This window comes from Manis javanica, chromosome 7 (genome assembly GCF_040802235.1).
Source record: "Manis javanica isolate MJ-LG chromosome 7, MJ_LKY, whole genome shotgun sequence".
Taxonomy (NCBI): domain Eukaryota; kingdom Metazoa; phylum Chordata; class Mammalia; order Pholidota; family Manidae; genus Manis; species Manis javanica.
The window spans coordinates 124862423-124884689 of NC_133162.1; the positions used below are offsets into that span (position 1 = coordinate 124862423).

General features: G+C 35.3%; 1 protein-coding gene across 9 annotated transcripts in view; it reads right to left on the minus strand.

Annotated features, from left to right (window-relative positions):
• Window positions 1-22267, minus strand: part of ACVR1C (activin A receptor type 1C) — a 114520-nt gene that overhangs the window by 35538 nt on the left and 56715 nt on the right. Inside the window, exon 9 of one of the 9 annotated variants that reach the window (XM_036996098.2) lies at window positions 7495-18622. The exons of 7 other annotated variants lie outside the window; for them this stretch is intronic. In XM_036996098.2, the coding sequence (XP_036851993.2) occupies window positions 18497-18622 (126 nt within the window). In that variant the 3' untranslated portion in view covers window positions 7495-18496. Of the gene's footprint in view, window positions 1-7494; window positions 18623-21295; window positions 21708-22267 lie in introns of those variants that run through there. One more of the 9 variants, XM_073241486.1, reaches the window with a different exon arrangement.

The window sequence follows — 22267 nt, forward strand, 5'->3', positions numbered from 1 at the left end:
AAATGATGAGTCACAGGGAAAAATCTATGCTTATCTTTTAAGAAATTTCCAAACAGTTTTTCAAAGTGATTGAGCGATTTTATATTCCACATGTAATGCATGATACCTCGAATTGCTCCATATTTTTGTAACATTCGGGGCTGTTATATTGTCTTTGGATTTTTAGGCATTTTAGTGAGTGTATGATAGAATCTCATTGTGGTTTAATTGCATTTATAATACTGGGTACCTCCTCATGTATTGATTGACCACTTGTCAGTCTTCTGTGAGCTATCCCAGTGGGAATGAGAGTATTTAACCTTTAATAACTGAATTATGTGTTCATATATTCTCAATGCAAGGCCTTTAATAATATATATTTTTCCAATATTTTCTTCCATTTAGTGCCTTGCCTTTTCATTTTCTGTGGATTAGAGGACAATATTAGATCAATGTTAATTTCTTATTTTGATCATTGTACTGCGGTTATGAAAATGTTCTTGGTTTTGGAGATACATACTGAAGTATGTAGAGGTAAAAAGAAAATGATACAGTAAATGCTGTAAAATGTTAACACGGGGAATATGAGTGAAAGGTAATCGGCAGTTCTTTATACTGGCAACTTTTCTGTACATCTGAAATCATTTCAACATAAAGTTTTAAAAAAAGAATTTATACATCTGAAATCATTTCAACATAAAGTTTTAAAAAAAGAATTTATGATATCAAAAAATCATAGGAAGAAAGCATTTTAATAAGAAATTAAAATTATTAAGAAATAACAAAACACTTTTAATAATAAAGTTATTAATATAATAATTGTAAAAAGAAGGAAAGAGTTATGACTGAATGTTTGTCACCTCCAAATTCAGAGGTTGAAGCCCTACTCCCCAGGTGATGTATTTGGAGGCAGGGCCTTGGGAGGTAATTAGGCTTAGATGAGGTCATAGGGGTGGAACCTCCAATGATGGGATCAGTGCCGTTATACAAAGAAGAAGGTAAGCCAGAGCTTCCTCTCTCTTCACCAGGTGAAGACACAGCAAGGAGACAGCTACCTGCAAACCAGGAAGAGGGCCCTCACCAGACACAGAATCTGCCAGCACCTTAATGTTGGACTTCTTAGCATTCAGAACTGTGAAACACAAATTTGTGTTTTTTTAAGCTATTTACTCTATTGTAGTTTGTTATAGCAGCCCAAACTAAGACAAAGATTCACCAGATTTACGTGCTAGTGTGAAGTCAGATAGGACTTGAAGCACACTGAAAGATAAGTAGAAGTTAAAATGTAGACCGTACATACCAGATTAAAGACAGTTAATTGTATCCCTGATGGTGATTGGGGTACATGGACAGTTACTGATCACAGGGATGTGTGTGATGTACTATTTTAGGAAGATGAACCTGGCAGAGGCATTCTTGGGGAGATGACAGACTAGCTGGAGACACCAGTTATTTAAGAGATTATTGCAACACCCAGAAAATGAAGATTTGAACTTGGGTGGTAATGAGAATGGAAAGGAAGGGGCAGATATGAAAAATATCATGATGTGGCAGCTATTTTAAAATAAAGTTATGTTGTGTTTTCCTGCCACCCTCAGTTCGTTCCTCAGGTACCAAACTCATTTCCATTGGGCCCTGTTGGGATAGCAAGTGTTTTCCAAAAGGGGTGCAGAGCAATTACAAAAGTCGCTTTCAGGGATATTTTTTTATTATTGTGGGAGGAAAAAGAGAGTAGGCAAAGAACTCTGGGAACAAGACTGCCTCTCCCACTAATTCTATCAATTAAAGACTCATAGTAGTTGGTGAGCTGTTCTTTTAAAGTGCAAAGTTCTCACAGGGTAAAGCAACATTTGTACCCGAATGCCATTAAACAAATTATTGATTTTAGCTCAAATTCAAGGCAGAGGAAGGAGATAGGAAAAGCCTTTTTGGGGAGTAGAATAGAGGAGCTATGAGGCAGACACCTGATAACGAAAGGCCCTGAGGGCAGTGAGTATCTGAAACTGGGGGAAGAAATGTCAGTTAGCAACAGGATTTTAAAACAGAAAGGGGCAATGGCCAAGTTCAGTGTTGGCATTATGATTAGAGGTCAGAGAGCAATGGATGTGTGCCACTTATATTCCAGCAAGACTTTCAGATGACTGCATTAAGATATCCAGACTAATACTAATAGTTTCTGTTACTTCCATACAACAATTATAATCCTGACAATTCTGCATAACAGATATTATATCGTCATTCCCCAAATGAGGAAACTCAGACACAGAGAAATTACATAGCTTGCTCAAGGTCGCTCCAAAACTCATAAATATAAGAGGAGAATTTGACCATAAATTTTTTTGACTGCAAAATGTGCCTTGTTTTCAAGGAAGACCCCTACATTTGGCAGGCTACAAATCTCATCTTCCTTGTATTGGGTTCAGTCTTCTCAGGCTAGAAGTTAATGTATTTTCTAGTTCAACTCAATGTCACTCTGGTCAACCTATGCCCTCTTATAGGAGCGGGTTAAAGAATGGAAGGATTCAGACAGCCTGGGCTCCATAGCTCAGCTCTGGGCTCCATAGCTCAGCTCTGCCACTTACATGCTATGTAGCTGTAAGCACATTTCTTCACGTGTAAAATAGATGATTGTACTAGCTTACAGTATTCTTGGTGACTGGTTGAGTTACCTATTGCTCATAATCTAGTGGCTTAGATGTTTTATATTCATTTTGCCCATAATTCTATAATTTGATTAAAGTCTGGTAGGGATTGCTCATCTGTTTCACGCAGTATCAGCAACGGCAGCTTGAAGTCTGGGGAAAGAATCATGTGAAGGCTCGCTCACAAGTCTGGCAGTCAATTCTGGGTGCTGTCTGGTGGCTTAGCTGGTGTTGTGAGCCGGAACAGGTACACATGGCCTCTCCATAGTGTTTTAGCCTCCTCACAACACGGCATTTGAAGACAAAGAGCTATTAGGGAGAAGTTCTATTTCTTTTCATACTCTAGCCTCAGAAGCGATACAGCATCACTTTTGCGGCATTCTATTCTTTGAGGTAGTCTCTAGGGTCTACTCAGGTTTTGAAGGAGTATTGAATTAGTGGAGGAGTGGGAAAATTCTGGAAGAGCATTTGGAACCAAAAGTATTATGGAGGCTGTTTTTGGAAACTAAAATCTGCCATGGTCCACTTTTAGGCCACACCAATTCTCATCTCTTCTGCAAGCAAATAAGCTTGAGGTCCAGGATCTTGTCATCTAAATCAAATGAGGTTCTTTAGGTCTGGTTTGGGTTTAGTACCTTGAATGCCAGTCTTCTTGATCAGCATTGGCATTTTGATTAGAAGTCAGAGAGCAATGGATGTGTGCCTCTTATATTCCAGCAGGACTTTCGGATGACTGCATTAAGATATTCAGACTAATACTAATAGTTTCTGTTACTTCCATATAACAACTATAATCCTTACAATTCTGCATAACAGATATTATATCATCATTCCCCAAATGAGGAAACTCACACACAGAGAAATTACATAGCTTGCTCAAGGTCGCTCCAAAACTCATAAATATAAGAGGAGTTCACAGACCTGTGAACTAAGAGATGGTTCATCTACTCCACACATACCTGACATACAATGATGTGGTAGATGGAAGAAAACCAATAAATATATATACTCACATTCAGAAAAGGGGAAACAGATGAAACACAGCAGTAGCTGGTTCACAAAAATTCCAAAATACAGCCAGGTACATGGTACCAGTTCCTTGATTAGGGCTCAGGCCTACTGCCTAGGAATTCTCTAGGGCTCTTTCCTTGGCTTTTGGGGCCCTTTCAATCCACTCACTTATCTTTTCTATTCCATAAGAGGTAGGTCATCTTTCAGCAAAGTGGTTTGATTGGTCTAATTCTTGCCCATAGATTTTTGGGGATATAAATCCCTCTTTTAATTTTGTACTACCTCTATCCTTTTCAGGACAAGGTGATAAAATTCCTTTAAACACTTTGTGGGTTTCCTATGAATCAGTTTATAAATCTACCCCATCAGACAAAAGCTATATGTCCAAATCTCACTGGGATAAATCCTTTTATAACTTGGTCTCCCTTTAAGAATGCCTACCTTAAGATTCCTAGAAACCCTGTTGTTATAGAGAAGGAATCAGTGAGGCACCCTTAAAATTAAAGGGCTTTCTGTCTGTTTAAAATGGCCTATAAGGCACTATCTTAAAACTTCACGATGCCTTCACAAACAGTTTTATATTTATACCATGTTTTCCTGACAGCACCCTGGATTTGATCTCTGCTAAGAAGCCACATCTTAATTTTAGCATCATTTGCCATCTGGAGAGGCTGGGAATGAGAAACAGTTTTCTTTTCCAACCCAGCAAGTCCTGGAGACTTTATATATAACCATTCTTTCTTTAGCTCCTCTCTCTTCCTTACATTTTACTACAAGCAGCTAGAAGCAGACAGGAGGCAAAGCACTTTCAGCCCTCTTTCTGCAAATCTCCTTAGCTAGAAAAGAGGTATATTTCTTATTTTCCACCTTAATGCAGAAGACATTGCTGCTACATACCAAGAGTCCCCTTTCCTCCAGCTTCCAATACCATTTTCCTCTCTTTCCTTTAAGTCCTCACCGACAGGCTGTCAAGGTCCACAAGTCTTCCTCTCTAAGAGTTTCCTTGACCCTTTTAGGATTTGAGGATTTCAATAACACTCTTCTAAAGATGCTTCCAATTTCTGCCTGCCTCCTGGTCATAAAGCTGCTGCCACATATACTAGGTTTAGTTTTGGCTGCACTTCACCTCCTGAAATCAAAATGTGTTTCATGCACTCTTGCCTACAAAACCACCCTAAAACTTAATGGCCTAAAAGAACAATACTTATTTTGCTCAGAAATGTGCAATTAGAGAAGATTCTGTGGGGTTGCTCATCAATGCTCAACTCAGCCTTAGCAGAGGCAGCTCTGAGAACTGAATTCACATTCTGTCTCTGTTCCATGATACTTTTGGGACCTCAGCTGGTAGACTTAAAGTCCATGGACGATTCTCAGGCTGGAGCATGGAATCATCTGAGGGCTTATTAACTTACAAGTCTAACAGTTGATACTGGTTGTGGGCTGAGATCTTTACTGCGGCTCTTGGCTGGAACACCTACACGTGATCAATCCCTGTATCCTGAGCTTCCACCACATGAATGAACTCCAAGAGTGAATATTTTGAGAAAAATAGAGAACCAGGAAGATTTACTGCCATTCATAATTTAGTCTCAGAAGTCATGTATGTCCTTGCACTCTTTTCATTGAGACCGTCACATGTGCCCTGTAAGTTCAAGGGAAGGAGAAATTGATTCCACAGATGGGAAAGTGGCAAGTTTATGGAAAAGCATGTGAGAGCAAAAATATTATTGTCACCATTTTTGTAAAATACAGTCTGCCTTTAAAGAGTTAAATAAAGTAATTTACATTTTAAAAAATAGATGGTCAACACATGTCAGTTCCTTGCCTTAAGCAAAACATACATTTCTTTTCTATCTTCATCTATAATATTGACATAACATGAGGTATATTCTGGTCTTTAAGGATGCCTTGGATTGAATATAAAATCTTGTGAGTGTATATGTGTGTCTAATGTTTTTAATGTGGAAAGAGCCCATCAGATTCTCAAAATATCAGTGACCAGGAAAAATATGATTAAGAACTATTGCTGTGGTCTGTGTCACAGAGTAGAATATTTTTAAAATATGTTTTTGAAAAGGTGCCTATTTCCTGTAATGCCAAAGGTCAGTTTTGTAGATGCTTCCCAGGGAGAAATTAGCAGAAGGAAAAAGAAACACTGATAGAAAAAAATAAATAAATAAGATTTTATATCTTTTTTATAATCCAATCAATATGCATTGTATATTCTTGAGCAAACACATATTGTCTCTTTGCTACATCCTGCCCTTAAATAAGCTCTCTCAACTAAAACCCAAATCAATTTGCAGTAATTCAGCAATCCTATTCATTAGAGTGGGCATCAAAGGAGGTACATTACGACAGTACTGAAAGCCACTGGCGACTGTGTCAACCTGCCCCTAGAGTTGTTCTTTCTCAGATTTAAATAAACAAGCTCTGATTTCATGAATCTAGCCTCAAAAGACTTTAAGCTAGATATATGTGCATCATGATTCAGAGGTGACCAAGCCATGTGAAGGAGGAATTAGTGAAGCAAAACTCTTTCCCTGCTCCGAGCCAGTCTTCATCACTGCAACTCCCATTATCTACTGCTTCTTGAGGAACAAAGAGTGGGAAATGGAAGAATACACACAATAAGAAAGTAAAAGAAGAACAGGTATAGTAAGAAAGAAGGGCATAAATGTCACATTAGGAAGCATGTCAAGCACCTGCCACTTCAATCCCCACCATTCCAGAGGGAAAAACATTGTCACTGTCAGAAATAAGATAGAAGTGTCAGAAGTATATATAATTACCTACATTCATTTAGAATAATAATCAATGGTTTTGTTCTAGAGTTCTGAAAAAATCTGCAGATTTTATAGAGCACTAACACTAAAGATTCAAGTAATATAGGTGCTATACAAAATATGTTCAAGCTATGTCTACAGTAAAATTGAACATAGCAGGGACAATTCTGGAAATGTTTGCACTGCTTTCAAGTGGTCCTCCCCTCAAAAGTTATTATTCACCATCTCCCACCATTGGTCCATACCAACCCCCAAGATGAACAAATGATTGTGAAGCTGCTGTGATCTCATGCCCTGTCCTCCAGTCACTCTGTATATTAGAAACACATTTTAATGAGCTGAACATATCCAAAACGCTGTTTTAGGTTTTTATTCTGCTACATTTGACTCAATTCAGTCTTAAAAGACCTAGTCCATAGAAGAGATGAGCTTTTTGGTAAGTCATTAGAAAATAAATACAATACATTAAAGACTCCAAGAAATACATTAAAAACTCAAACAACTAAACACCAAGAAAACAAATAATGCATTCTAAAAAATGGGCAGAGATCTTGAATAGAGATTTTTCCAAAGAAGACATACAGATGGTCAACAAACACATGAAAGACGCTCAACATCACTAATCATCAGGGAAATGCTCATCAAAACCACTGTGAAATATTGCCTCACACCAAAGTGGCTACTTTCAACAAGACAAGAAATAACAAGTGTTGGTGAAGATTTAGAGATAAGGGAGCCATCATACACTATTGATGGGAATGTAAATTGGTGTAGGCACTATGGAAAACAGTATGGAGGTTTCTCAAAAAAACTAAAAATAAAAACACCATATGACCTGGTGATTCCACTTCTGGGAATTTACTTCAAAAAAAAATCACTAACTCAGAAAGATATATGCACGCCTATGTTTATCACAGCATGATTTACAATAGCCTAAATATTGAAACAACCTGAATGTCTATTGACAGATAAATGGATAAAGATGTGGTACATATATATAATGGGATATTATTCAGCCATGAAAAAGAATGAAATGCTGCCATTTGAGACAACAGGGATGAACCTAAAGGTTATTATGCTAAGTGAAATAAGTCAAACAAAACAGAAATAGATTCAAACACAGAGGACAAACTGGTGGTTGCCGTAGGGGAGGTGGTGGAAGTATGGGTGAAATAAGAAGGGGGAAAAATTAGTGAGAAGATTTGCTATCTTAAAGAAAAATCTAAAGTAAAATGACAATGAGACACTACTACATTCCCACTAGAAAGGCTAAAATGAAAAAGTCTGGAGCAATTATTGCTCTCATACCTTGATAGTGAGAGTGTAAAATGGTAGAAATACTTTGGACAATAGTTTCCACTCATCATTTGACCCAGAAATTACACTCCTATCTATCAAGCTAGAGAGATGAAAAGACAAATCCACAAAAAAGACTTTTATGTGAATGTTCATAGCAGATTTATTCATAACAGTTCCAAAGTGAAAATATCCAAATGACCAACAGATGAATAGATAAACAAATTGTGATGTCAATACAATAGAACTGTACCAAGCAATACAAAAGAACAATCCATGAATACATCTAGTAACATGAATGAATCTCAAAAATTATGCTGAGCAAAAGAAGTGAGACTCACAAAAAAATACATTTCAACATTTGACTCTGACGTAACCATTATACATCCAAGTGGACACATCACGAAGCAACCTGAAATTAGGACTGGGTCTTAGAAGAGAAATCTGGAATGAATATGTAGGTTTGTTAAAGACAAAAGAGTAAATAAGGTCACCAAGAAGGGATGTTTAGGATGAAGAGAACCAAAACCAGAATCTGGGGTAAATATTAGCATTTTAGGGACACACACACAGAGAAAGAAAAATTATGTGAAGAACACTGAGAAAGAGAATAGGAGGTAGGAGGGAAAGAACCAGAAGAAAGTACTATTTCAGAAAACAAAACTATTTCTGTTCTGGAGGAGAAGGACACTCTGTGTCAAAAATCCTAGAGGGACTAAGAAAGAAAGGGTACAATGCTCTTTGCCCTGGGTTACGTAAGGTTATTTGTAAGCATAGAGAAGGCAGTTCAGAGGAGCAATTAGAGCCAAAGGTCGATTGTGGTGGATCAAGAAGTGAGTGGGCAGAGAGCAGTGGGTGACAGGAAATGTACCCTACTTCTATAAAAGTTTGCTCCAGAAAGGAAAGAAGAAATAAACAGCAAAGTCTATATATTTCTGAATGCCATCTTCCTACCTGCTTGTAAATTTGAAGTATTTAATAAGCACTTTGAAGCAAATGGACTAGCAGTTAAGTGGTCCATGATATCACCCATGTATTTCTGGTAAGGGAAAAGCTGACTTAGAAAAAAGTGCATTTCTTAAACTAGTTTTATACAGAAAGCAAAGATTCAAACTGCGGTATAGAATTGAAATGTGTTTTGCAAAGTCTTGCTTTTGCTCTGGGCAGAAACTAAGCTGTATTTCGCTGTCGTGGTTCACCTACGTCTCCTGCGATTGTGTCACCTTGTGTTTTTTCATTTAAATATAAAAGGCAAACTCAGCAGTTCCTTTTTCTTAAACTGCTTCAGTAACCAGCAGTTGCCACATTAAGAGCTTTAGCTGGAAGATTATAAAAATAACCTAATGCTTCCCAGCAGTTAACTACTTTTGAACCAATTCTCCTTTCAGGGATGTAGTGAGGTCAAAGCAAGTGGCCAAGGAAGGACGGGCTATGAGAAAGAAGAGAAAGCTGGTTGACATTCAAGAGAAAAAGTCCATTGTGCTTGGAATGTTTTGTGTAAATGTTAAACAGTGCCCACATTTAACCACCTGCCTCTTCTCGTTTAAAAGAGTTCAAATGAACAATTTCGAGCACAATTGAGTAACACTCAAAAGAAAATCAAGTGTAATTTCCTAAGTTGCTGAAGCAAGGGTTCTTCTATGAAATCACCATTAGTATTTCTAAATCCAATTTGATTATATTTGAAATTTACTGTGCACAGTTTAGTGGTAGCTGGAAATTTTTCATGCAGAGATGGCATTATAAGGTAGATCTTTCTAAATGATCGTGTGTGTGTGTGTGCCAGTGTGTGTTTTAAAATTCCGAGTCACATTTGTGATTGAACTAAATTATTAAAAATGATGAAATCTTTATTTTGTTTTGCTTTTATGACGCGTTGGAGAGTAGAAAAAAACACTATATAAAGATACCAGCAAATAAAAAAAAAAGATACCAGCAGCACACAAACTGTATGGCTCAACTTGGAATTCTTCAACAGTTGCTCTCTCTAAATATCCATCAATTAGGGACGAAAGTAATGGTGGAATCTCCAGGTCTCTTTCATAAATCCCCTCAGAAGGTAGCTCTTTTACTGCCTTCATTCAATACAAGCTTAACATTATCACTGCTACTTTAAAACCATTAGCCTCCCTCAAAGGCAGGATCAAGGTTTGAAGGCTGCAATCTGAACCTTACCCAAACCCTCCATTCTACTTCTGTAGGTTACTAACTGCCATGTTCATTCCTGCTTTTGTTTTGGAGATTTTTCCTACCAGGGACTTCTTGCCTGTCTATTCCACTTACACAAATCTTTCCCATCCTACAACATTAACTCATTAATTTTCTTGACTCTTCCAAGTCATTATACCTTATACCTCATTTCTGTGTCTTTATCATTTAATATCTGTACCCACACTCAGCCTTAATAATTTTCTTCCTATGACATCTCTTGTATTACCAGCTTCTAAGGTTAGTTAGATAGCTATTCATGGGCATGCTTTATCTTCCTAAATAGTTTATTTTCTTAAATGTAAGAACTTAGTATTTTCTTAACACCACTTACAATGATTACGATACAATGCACTTCGCAGCAATGTTTGATAAAGATTTGTTGACTAATATTTGAAGGGAAAAGAGTGTTTTAACCTATTTTCATTTAGAAGTGATTGAAGAAACAGTAAAGAAACTATTCAAATCAAATTTTAATAACTCTCCTTGACTACAACATATGAATATTTACTCTAAAAGTCATAGAGCATTTCTTAAAAATCTCACTTCCAGAACACTATAAAACAGACGGGCTTCAGTGATCCCCCAGTCTCCAGGAATCGATCCTAAGGGGAAAAAAGTGACTATCCAATTTTAAGTTCAGGCATTACGTTAATTACTTCAGCAGTGTGGATGTTCACCAGCTTTTGCACACATCAGTGTTAAAAAAAATTAAAATGCTGAGGTTACGACAAAATTACAACTGAAGAAAAAATTCTGCTACTAGTGCTGCTGAAACTAAAGCATTTGTTTGATTTCAAGCACAGATTTCACAATTTAAATTCATGTAAAATACGTATTTTGCCCTTCTCTATGACTACAAGAAGCAGTTAATGACGAAGCCAAATGAGAACCTGACTTGATTGTTGAGCAAGACCATTTGGCTTGTGAATCTTAAGTACCCACTTAATGGCACTTAAGGCCACATTAACAAAACTGCCACTAAAATGAAAAATAAGGATGAAAAAGTAAAAGAGCTTCAGAGCACATATTAAAAGTAAAACCACTGGCGTATTCTCTTATGCTAAGTCCTAGAAAACATCAACTTTGTAGGGTTGGAAATATAACCAAACAACCTAATTTTCCCGTAATGTCATTCTGGAATAGCCACTATGAATTTGGCTAAACTAATCTCGATTGGGTTTATAACTCTTTTTGAGCTTTATTATAGACATTTGGTGGGTAGGGGGAGAGTGGTGAATTTCATAGAGATATTTCTCACTGTACAAAACAAGATAATACTCTGAATGTTTTAAAACTGCATTTTCAAATTTACGTGACATGACCCCTGATTCTAACGTTCAAGGACCTAGTCACTGCGATACTCCATACCGTAAGATACCCGCTATAACACCCAGTTCCTGCTAAGCGCCATGAGGAAATTTCAAACAGGCTAAGAGGATAATGAACGACACAGGTGCTACTCCAGAAAGGGTGGCAAGAAAGGCCTGCTGGTGTGACAGTATTCTAACAGAAACCTACACCATATAATATCTGAAGGAAGAACATTCCAGGCAAAGGGACTAAAGCAAATTCCCTGGGACTGGTAAGTGTCTGCCAAGTTCAAGGAAAAGCAAAGAGCAGGAGTGTGGTAAACAGTTGGGGTTGGAAGCAAGAATGCAGGTGGGGTTGTGGAAGGCAGAAAGGTTGTCAGGTGGCGCAGGCAAAGCTGTTTATAGACCACGTGAGTGTTTGGGATTTTACTTTGAATATGAAGGAAGCCATTTTAGGCCTTAGGGCAGGCCTACCCAATAGTGTTTCAATAAAGTTTAAATAAGCATAAAGAATGATTACAGGAAAAATAAAACAAAGACTACTGTCCTAAGTGTCATGCACAGAAATGTCTGTTGAAGGAGCACATGTCTCTCCCAGTAAGGAAAGAAACCAATTCCTCCAGTGCCTTCTGGAGCCAACATTTACATTCCAAAACCACCTCCACATATTGCATACACATATAAATAAAAATGTTTAAATAATAGGACATAACTGTATAGAAACCAAAATATGATACATTTTCTTTTTATTTAAAATAGAGTTCTATATGCTTCACAGAAACAAGTACAAGGAGTGATTAATTTATTATCTTTGCCACTTTACAAAACATTTTCAGAAAATGCATACATAAAAATATAACATTTAAGCAGATAAGCATTTACATCAGGAGGCAGCTGAAAGTTATGCAAGAATATTTAGAAAGCTTTAAAATAAATACTTTATGACTTACTGTTGATAAAGTTAAAACATTTTGGTATGAAGGTTATCTCAGAATTCTTACTAAATTCTAAAATACTATTTCTAAACAAAATAAGCATATGTGTATATATATACACACATTATATATATGTATATATGTATATAATGTATATTTCCACAGGCTAGAAATTAATGAAACATCTAAATATCATTCATTTCTCTTTGGAATTTGAACTCTCGCCACTGTCAACAATTAAACTGCAACTACTAAAATTGCCACATGCATAATTTCAATACAAATTATTGCCCAATTCTCATTTTAAAACCTAACTTTTTTCTTCATATTTCTTATATACATTCATTTGGGCCTATCTGTTGAAAGGAAATCTTTTTACATACTTAAGAATATCAGCTAGCTTGTTACAAGTCTTTACAACAGTGATTCTTTTCACAGTAGTTCAAGAGTTCAAGGCATGTTTTGCAATGTCAAAAAGCAGTGGTTTTGACATTTATGTAATATGTTCATGGGTGTAAGAGAAGTCACACTACCAAAAGAAAAGTATAATTAGTATTAGTACTTTGAAAGTCAATCCAAAATCCCTTTTTTTTGAGATCTGAATCTAACTTTCTGTTTTTAGGACATTTAAAAACCTGAAACAGATTGTTTGAATGATTTTCTCCAGTCTAGGATCAGAAGATTACAAGAGCTTGACACTAATAATTGTGAAAATAAAATACTAGAATTGAATATTTTGGCTTACATACCCTTAATTTACATGAAAAGGAAAAAAGAATGGGATTTTTAAAAACCTGATGGCTTGTATTTAGCTTATTTGGAGTAAATGAAGATATTGATAAATTTCATGCTATGTCTGCATTAGTTAGAATTTAGACATGTAACTGCTTCTTTATAGCAAAGTCAATAAATAGGTTTCAAATGGAATGAAAACTCAAAACAAGGGTCTTGCTGCAAATTGTCTGGGTTGAAAAATTAAATCAACAGGTTAAACACACATCTCTTGATGTCCTGGGAATGATAGGATGAAAATTTATTTTTCTGAGTTCTCTATTCAATTTGCAGATGTCAAGAACCATTTAAAAATTGTGACTCTCATTTTCTTAAGACATATAAGCAAGGCCCTTTTCTGAAGATATATAAGCACATAAAGTGTTTTTTTGAAAAATATAAAAATGTTTCTGAGTTGAGGAGTCCATTGCTTGGATTTCAACCTCTACCGGCCCCTCAGCTGGAAGTATATGTGCGGGGGCACAACATGCCCAGCTGGACCTGGTGACACGCAGAACAAGGCTGATTTCCTAATACATTAAGATTCTTAGTGCCTGTGTCAACATTCAAGTTCATGTAGCCCAGGCATGAGGCAAAAGTAGACATTCTTTATGTGAGGTAAAAGCTAGAATATAACTAGACTGTAACTAGAATATAGCTAGAATATATCTGTAACTTTTTAAAATTTGAAAGGAAGTCTTCTCTGCTATTAACAACTACCCTCTTCATCAGGCCAAATGAAAAATTACTGGAGGAGGCATGAGATGAAAACATGTTAGGAAGGTCAGTGTAGAACAATCTAGAAGGACAGGCATTATAGAGTGATTGGAGTTGATGAAATTCAGCAGATATTTTTTTGATATATTGAAAGAAAATGAATGCCAAAGATGAACTAATGAGACACTACAGAGGAGCTGAGAATAAAGCCACTAATATGCTACTAGACATGGTCCCAAATTAAATTACCAAGTCATCTTTCATTCCCATTCTAGTGCATAAAGAGAAAGAACAATCCTTACAGAAAGGAATGAGCATATTATTTTAGCAGAAATAAAAAGAGAAGTGGGATTTGATCATCACCATTAAATGGCACATTTATGTTAGTGGACATTCAAGGTAGGTTTAGGTGCATGCTAATTATTTTTAAATTAGTAAGTGTTGGATATGGTAGGACACTGTGGTGGGTGTCACCACCGGTTCGCCTATCAGTTCTGCTAATAACTAGCAGTCATTTAATCTCTGATCCTTGGTTTCTTTATCTATGAAATATGGCAATTGACTTACAAAACCTCTTATATCCTTTACAATTTCCAAATTCCAGATTTTGTTTTTGTGACACAGCCAAAATACTTTAGCCCACAAGGGACTGTCTTTCATTAGAAGGTTAAATACTAGTATGATTATGTTAAATAATACGTTAGTTAAATAATAAAAATAGCTATTTTTTTAAATTAGGGGCTAATGATAATTTTGGAAGACAGCGAGGGAACAGTTTAAAAGGATGTGAGAAAAATAATGAAACAAAGGAGAAGCTAGAGGGAAGAAAGTCAAATATATGAAAGTTTTCATTAAAACACTTTGAAAAACCACCTATATTATAGAAGTTCTATTTAATTTAACATTTTTATGAAATTTTTCTATTCCAACTGGCATTTCTTCCTGTTTAGAAGAAGCCCTCAGGAGCAGAAAGATTACTGTCTTCACTAAATAGTGCGAAAAAGGCCATGTAGATATTAGCTTACGGAGGGTGCTAATACAAAGCGCTGTTAAATACCGAAGTAGTATATCTCACAAAAGAAAAGACATTTTAGAATATGTCCAAAAACCATAATGACATCGTTTTAAGACACTGATTCTTAAACATTTCTAAATAACTTATAATATTGTATTTGTAAATTTATTTAAAAGAATGTATTAAAAACATCAACTGTCATCAGCTTTACTCATTTGCTACTGTTATCTTCTTAATTTCCTGATTTCACACTTTAAATAAGTTTATTTCATCAAAATACATTTCCATCTTTATTTAAAATTATTAATCGATGCTTGATAAGCCATTTTAAGTAGAACTTTGTATAATGGCAAATGTGGGCTCCCTATTTTCAGATGATTTGTTAAATAGATCCCTGGTACTTTTGCAGAAACTCTAAGATAACCCTGAGTTTTCTCTGCCTCAATAAGTCACATGGTGGCAAAATTCTAGCATAGTAAAAGTGGTTTTGTTTTGTTTAATAATTCTACTAAAGCAGAAGTATTAACAATGATAAATGAGAGAATTCCTCACCAAATGTACCTATTGTAGGCTTTCATTTTACAATAAAAGTTGATTTTGAAGTCTTCAGACACTGCCATCAGGTTACTATTTTCACACAATCACGGAAATTTAAAATGCAAAGTTAACTGAAACCATAAAGATGAAAAGCAAGTGCTATGCCGAAAATAGTGCACGACACAATCATGTTTCACTTAACTTTCAAGTCAGATCATAAATTAAGAATTTTAGATGTGACATGCCAAATATTTTAGACACAGAAGAAAGCACATACAGAATTTGTACCAATTACACACTAAATGCATAGCTTATAAGGCAAAAAGTTCATGCTGAAATGCTGACAATAATGCTTCCCTTATTTTAGGAAGTGATGCTGCATATAAATCTGTCCACTACTTTATAGAGTACTGAAATTTCATCAATAGCATTTTCCCAAGCTTTATGTTTTACCCAAAGCCAAAATTGGAAAGGAGCAAAGAACAGATACTTTGAGCCTAAAATGAGTATTTTTTGCTTATAACAATTCAAAAGAAATACTACACAAGGAGACTCCATCAAAAACAAATAATATGAAGTTAACAGCATGGGCGGATACAGTATGTCTTATGCTCTAAACTTTATCCTATTTTTGTAAGTGAGCATTTTCTATTTATAATCAAGTTGAGAATTAAGGAAAAGTCAAACTTTAAACTTTTCCTAACTTTTAAGTATGTTAATTTTTGACATATTTTTGTTAACCAACCAACCCCCTTTCTTAAGAAATATACTTGGTAACTGAAATACAAGACTATTTAATTGGGAGTTACAGTTAACCAATGCAAAAACAAGAAAAATATCTCAAAATGTACAGATTTCTCTAGGATGAAAGTTGAACTAGTAAAAACATGAAATTATATTTTGACACACTCACATAGATTATAAAACATCAAGGAAAAAGGAGATACTAAAATATGCTCTCTTAAAAACTAAGTATATTTACCCAACTTAAGTGAATTAAACAGGATATATTATTCTTGTTTATTTGAAACTACAGTACAACCACAGTAAATAAATAATTTCATTCTTATATATGTAGAAACAATCTATGATAAATCAAGATAACAAGCACAAGCAAGATAATCCCTTCACATGGGTATTTTTAAAAACTGATTGTGTGATTTAGATTGTCTGGAATAGCCCAAAAAGACACTATCTAAATGTGTTGTGAGTTGAAAGTAATCTTCAAACTCACTGTCATACATGACTCAAAACATCCTACTTTGTATATACCAAGTATTATATCTATTTGTTAATTTGCTTGCTTCCCCCTCATACCCACATCCCTGTTCCCATTCCCAAATTAGACTTTAAAATCCCTGAGGGCATTTCATCTTTTGACTTCCTTCCCTATTGGACCCAATATTGTGGCAAGGAAGATATGGGGTGTTTCATATTATTTAATGAATGGATAGCTGCATGAATGAAAGTATATGCAAACCACAGCTGTCAGTATTTTGCCTCTGATATCTCATCTAAGTCAAGTGAAGATGGGTTCAGTAACACAATTCCCTAGAGAAATGAAGTATGATCACAGATTGTGCTCTCCATGAAAATACACAAGTGTATATCCTTTAGAACACTGAGCCAAGTTTGTGCTTTATAGAAAACCAAAATGTGGAATAGTAGAAGGTTTCCCCGGCCTTAATAAAAGGGCTCAGGGTCAAAGAATTTGGGAAACCCAGTTTAAAGAAAAGAGGTAATATTTCTTTACTGCTACACTTCTAAAAGCACATTATATGGTAATGTGCAAGTAGCACTTTTAAGAATCTACCAAAGAACACTTTGGCCTTGAATTATTTCAGCAGAAGTGTGTTCTAAGGAACAGAGTTTAGGGAACAGTGTTTTAGAATAATAAGAGATAGCATAATAAGTCTTTCACCAAAGCAGAATTATAGATTTGAAGGAAATATTTAATGTCCCGTGTAGTATTAAGAATTCATCACTTTTGTGTCCCAAGGAAGTAGAATAAAGGCAAAATTATCATGAGTCATTTTCTGCACTGCTCACTCATTTTGAACAGGTAGGAGAGTAGATATTCACAGTTACTGGTACCCTCTATAGGGTCCGATTGTTATACTTCATTTAAGAGTTTTCTTAATTTTTCTCAAAATATCTCCTAGCTTCCTTTTCTTCTGTTCTTTTGTTTTCTAAATCTGTATATAGAAATGCAGTGGGGACCTCTGAAAGGCTCTTAAAGGCATCTTCTGCAATGGATCTTTATGCCTGATTCATCTCTGGAAATACTCAGAAAATATTAACACTCATAACAAACAGGGTGACTAAAAATAGGGTGCCTATGAAATTTCTTTGAGGGAAATATCAATGGATATTTTCCTAACAGTTCATTCAGATCCATTCTGATTCTACAAAACAACTCACTCTGACTAAACCACAAATATCATCATGAAAGATGTTTCTGCCTAGGGAGAAATATAGAATTAAAGGGAAAGTAGGACGCTAGCTACTTCTACAATATGGATTATCACAAGATTTGGACCTCCCGCTAGTTCTACCACACGCTGGCTGACTTTGAGACATTAATCAGTATCTCAAGATGTCAGGTGTCTTATTTGTAAATGAGAAGAAGTAACAATCTGAGTTGCTTTCATGTTGCAGGCATCAGGGGCTATTGTAGCACTGGATATGAAGAGTAAGAGAAGGGGGAAGAAGAGACCAAGCCAGCGGTTACTCTGACCTCACTTCCACCTTACAACCAAGCAGCAACATTTTTACATGTTCCATATACTAACGTTCAGAGCAATACTTAATTTTTAAAAAGATCCTGCTTAATTAAGAATGATAGAGAAAACCATTGATTGTATGATCCAAAGTTTTGTTTGGATAGAACACGCTCTCGTTCACATTTTAATGACTATGTTTTCCCGCATTATTCCTATTCATTCATGTGCTCTTGATTCAAGTAAAATAAAACCTTAGTGACCTTTATTACTTTTATATAGCTTATTTTACACTTTGCAATATCTTTCTTATTAAATAAAAAGATGAGTCGATGTGTTGCTTCTCAAAATAAAATGAAAGACAACACAGAGAATGGATGGAGTCAACTCCTACCCATGCTTGACTTTAGAGTTATTTTATCATGCTGCCTTTGGACACTTAAATACTGTACTATGTTATCTTTGAGGTAGAACAACTACAACAAAAAAAGGCAAAAACATTCACACAAAGAGGGAAAATGAGAAAGAAAGCTGTGAGAGATTTCTCTTTAACACAATTATTGTTATTAGGCTTTGCAGTCTTCTTTGACGCAAAGTTGAGAAATGGTCTTCTTAATACGAAGGGCAGTTAGGCGGGCTGCCCCACTGGCATACCAACACTCACGCATTATTCTCCCCATGACTCGGAGTGCCTTTAAGAGAGAAAAATAATATCAAAGACTTTAGCCACTCACAGAAAACACAGTACAAGAGAAGCAAAACCACAAAGCCAGGAACAGATGCTAGGCTCTGATGAAGAAATAGTGAACTTAATATGAGGGGATCAGGGCCAAACCCTTTAAAAATCCTGTCAAAATACACATGTTAATCTTACAGAGGCTAATTTTCTATTGAAAATTCAGTCAACTGACTTCTGGGAATATAGTAGAATGACTATCTTTTAAAATCTTCTAAGAAGGGACATGAAAGACAAAAAGAAATATGGGATGGGTTGGATATTGGATATTCCCTGTATATTGATCTGAATCTGCATACACATGGGCATCTATTTTTTAAAAATATTCATCATGCTATATATTATTTGTGTATTTTACCATATGTAGATTATGCCACAATAATAATATAAATATAAATATAAAAATTTCTGAATTTTTAAAAGAATCTGTGAACTGTTAAATAAATAAGATAAAAACTCAGAGAGGAAAACAATAAGAATAGTGAACTGCATGAACCCAGAGCAATATAAAAAAAATCACTAAAGCAAGTGGTCACTCTGGTAGCATCTGCTGATCTCAGAGTCTAGAATTTCAGAATTAGCTGACCACACATGAAAGACAGGAAATAAAGTCAAAAGCACACAGAAGGTATCAGATCAAGATGTCTGCAAAGTCCTGAGTATCAGGATGAATCAGTCGTAGAAGGAACTTTATAAAGAAATTTGTATAAATCTTGGCTCTTGGTAAAACAAAAATTAAGCCCAGGCCTTAAAACATTGCAGTAAGCTTGAGCTCATTATGAAAATTTTAAGCACATGAGGAAATAAAGTATCACAAGGAAAAGTCAACTGAAACAATAAATAGTAAAATAAAACTCATCAAACATTAGATAGAATTAAATGATATAAAATATAAAATAAGTATATAAAATACATTTTTAGAAAAGCAAAGAGGACACTCAAAAGTAGGTAAGAAATAAGAGTATATTCTTAAAAAGAACAAGTACCAAAAAACATTCTTGACATGAAATAAATAACCAATAAAATGAAAAACTAAATCAAAGAGTTAAATGGCAGATTAGACACATCTGAAGGTACAATTAGTGAACTGGAAGATAAATGTTAAGAGATACTGCATAAAGACACAAATATGGAAAAAGAGAATAAGAGGCAAGCAAAATAAAATCAAAGGTCTAAGGGGCATTCAATGAGGTCTCTAAACATTGGTAATAGATGCAATGGGAGGAGGAGCTATTGGAGGTGATAATGGCTTAGAATTTTCTAGAACTGAGGAAAGTCACAAATCCTTAGGATTAAAAGCCCAAAAATTGCAAGCAATATTAATCAAGAGACACCTACACAAATATGCCATAGAGAAACTGTAGAATAGTAAATATACAATTTTTATATATTTTATTTAAACACATAGGTAAGTTCTTAAAGTGTGCCCAGATAAACTATTTGTTCAAGATTGAGAATAAAACAGACATTTTCAAACAACCAAACAGTAAACTTGCAACCACTAGATCCCCATTAAAAAGTCAATTTAAGTAAAATACTAAAGAATGTTTATCAGAAAGTCAGAAATTGATCTTAGAAAGAAACTCCAAGGGCCAAAAAGGAATGTTGAACAAAGAAAATGTAAACATGTTCATAAGTCTAAACAAACAATGATGGTATAAAATCACAACAATATCTAACACATGGGATTGATGCCAAAAAAGAACTAAAATACTGGGAAAAAATGGACAGAAGTTGCATGTAGCAGCATTGTCCAAAACTGACCACATGAAAAATGACTATGGTAGGTCTATTCTAGGGATGCATGATTGTTTTGACAGTGTAGAATTTATAAATGCAATTCACATCATTAGGAGACTATAGCAGAAATGTGTATCATCACCTCATAGGAAGAAAGCTTTTATCAAAGCTTTTTACAAACCAGACCAATGGCAAATATCATGTTCAAGGGTGAAGCAAACAAAGTTTTAAGGAGCAAAACAAGGATATCCACTATCATCTCTTCCAGGCAATATTTTACTGGAAGTCCTGGAAACTGACACGAGGACTGGCCCCAGAACTCTCATTATTTGGAGATATGATTGTCTATGTGGACACCCCAAAGGAATCTATAGTTTTATAACAAAGGAATTTTTCCACACATATACATACTGTATACACATACATATAAAAACTAAAAATCCCATGTATGATAATCAACAACAGAATGTAAAAAGAAATCTACAATGATATATCCACTACACAAATATGAAAATAAACAGCTTATAGCTCCACATATTTAAGGAAAAGTGAAAAAAATAAGAAAAATACCTATAGTAAGTTTCAATAGTATGTTTCATAAATACACAAAAGTAAACAGTATGCTTTTAAGTATATATGGCAAAATTCTAAAGAAAAATAAGGTAATAATAAATAATATTTGGAGGGGTAAGAAATATTTAAACATACTTGAAATATTCATTTTTTAAGCTTGGTAGCAAATTCACTGGTTTCATTTTATTATTATACTTTAAACTTTACATATATGTTGTAAATGCTTTTTTTATAAAAAGTTAATTTAAATTTGGTTGTAAAAACCACAAATTCTTCTTCTAAAATAGGAGGTAAGATGTGTACACAAAATAGAAATAGTGAGACATAAGTCCTGCCTTGATAGAGAAAAAGTTGAGTGAAACATAAAGGATGGGAAAAGATGGGAAGAAAAAGCAACTGTATAAAATAATCCCCATGACAAAGCCAGACTAAAAAATGTCACTTTAAGAAGACCTCAAATACTACATTAAATGTGGCAGATGATGCAAAGTAATTACTGGGATGGGGGAGGTTAAAGCATTAAAATAATTTGGAATCAGATGGCTTTAGTCTTTCCCCCACCTTCCCTTCTTTCTTCCTGTGGGAGCTAGAAAACTCTGCAGTCTTCATATAAGGCAGAACAAGCGCTGCAGTAACCTTTATTGTGTGTCCACTAGATGATGGCAACGACATGTGTTGTTGGGGATGAAGAGACGAACAGCAATGGTGTCTACCATGAGGAAACGTTTCTGAAGAAAGACAATAAGCTCAAACTTCAGCAAGTTAGGGATTTGAAATAGTTTGTTGAATATAAGGATGACTGAAATTGTAATATTCTGTGTGGCTCAGACACTGACTACCCACCGAATATGGCTGCATTCCCAGCCCCCTCACTATGGGACTAATTCTGGGCTATGCACCATGAGTAGAACTGATGTGAGTCAGTTGGAGCCAAGCGTTGAAGAGCCAGTGTGCGATCCTGAAGCCCCTCTCTTCTCCTGACCTAGCCTCTTAGAAACTCTAGGCTGAGGTCACAGCATCCCAAGATCAAAGTCACCTGGACTACTGAACAACCCCAAGGGGCACAGATGCCATTAAAAGTTGCCTGTCCTACAGGGGACATAACAGCATGACATATACATACAGCTAAAGGGAACACAATCCTTCTGAAGACTTATACAAAGACATACAACTACATACATAGAATGAATTGAAGGTCGGTCTAGATTAATAGCTATATGGTCTCTGAAAATCCTCCCTGAGACTTAATAATGATAATTACTGATAATTATATAGGAAAAAAATATAT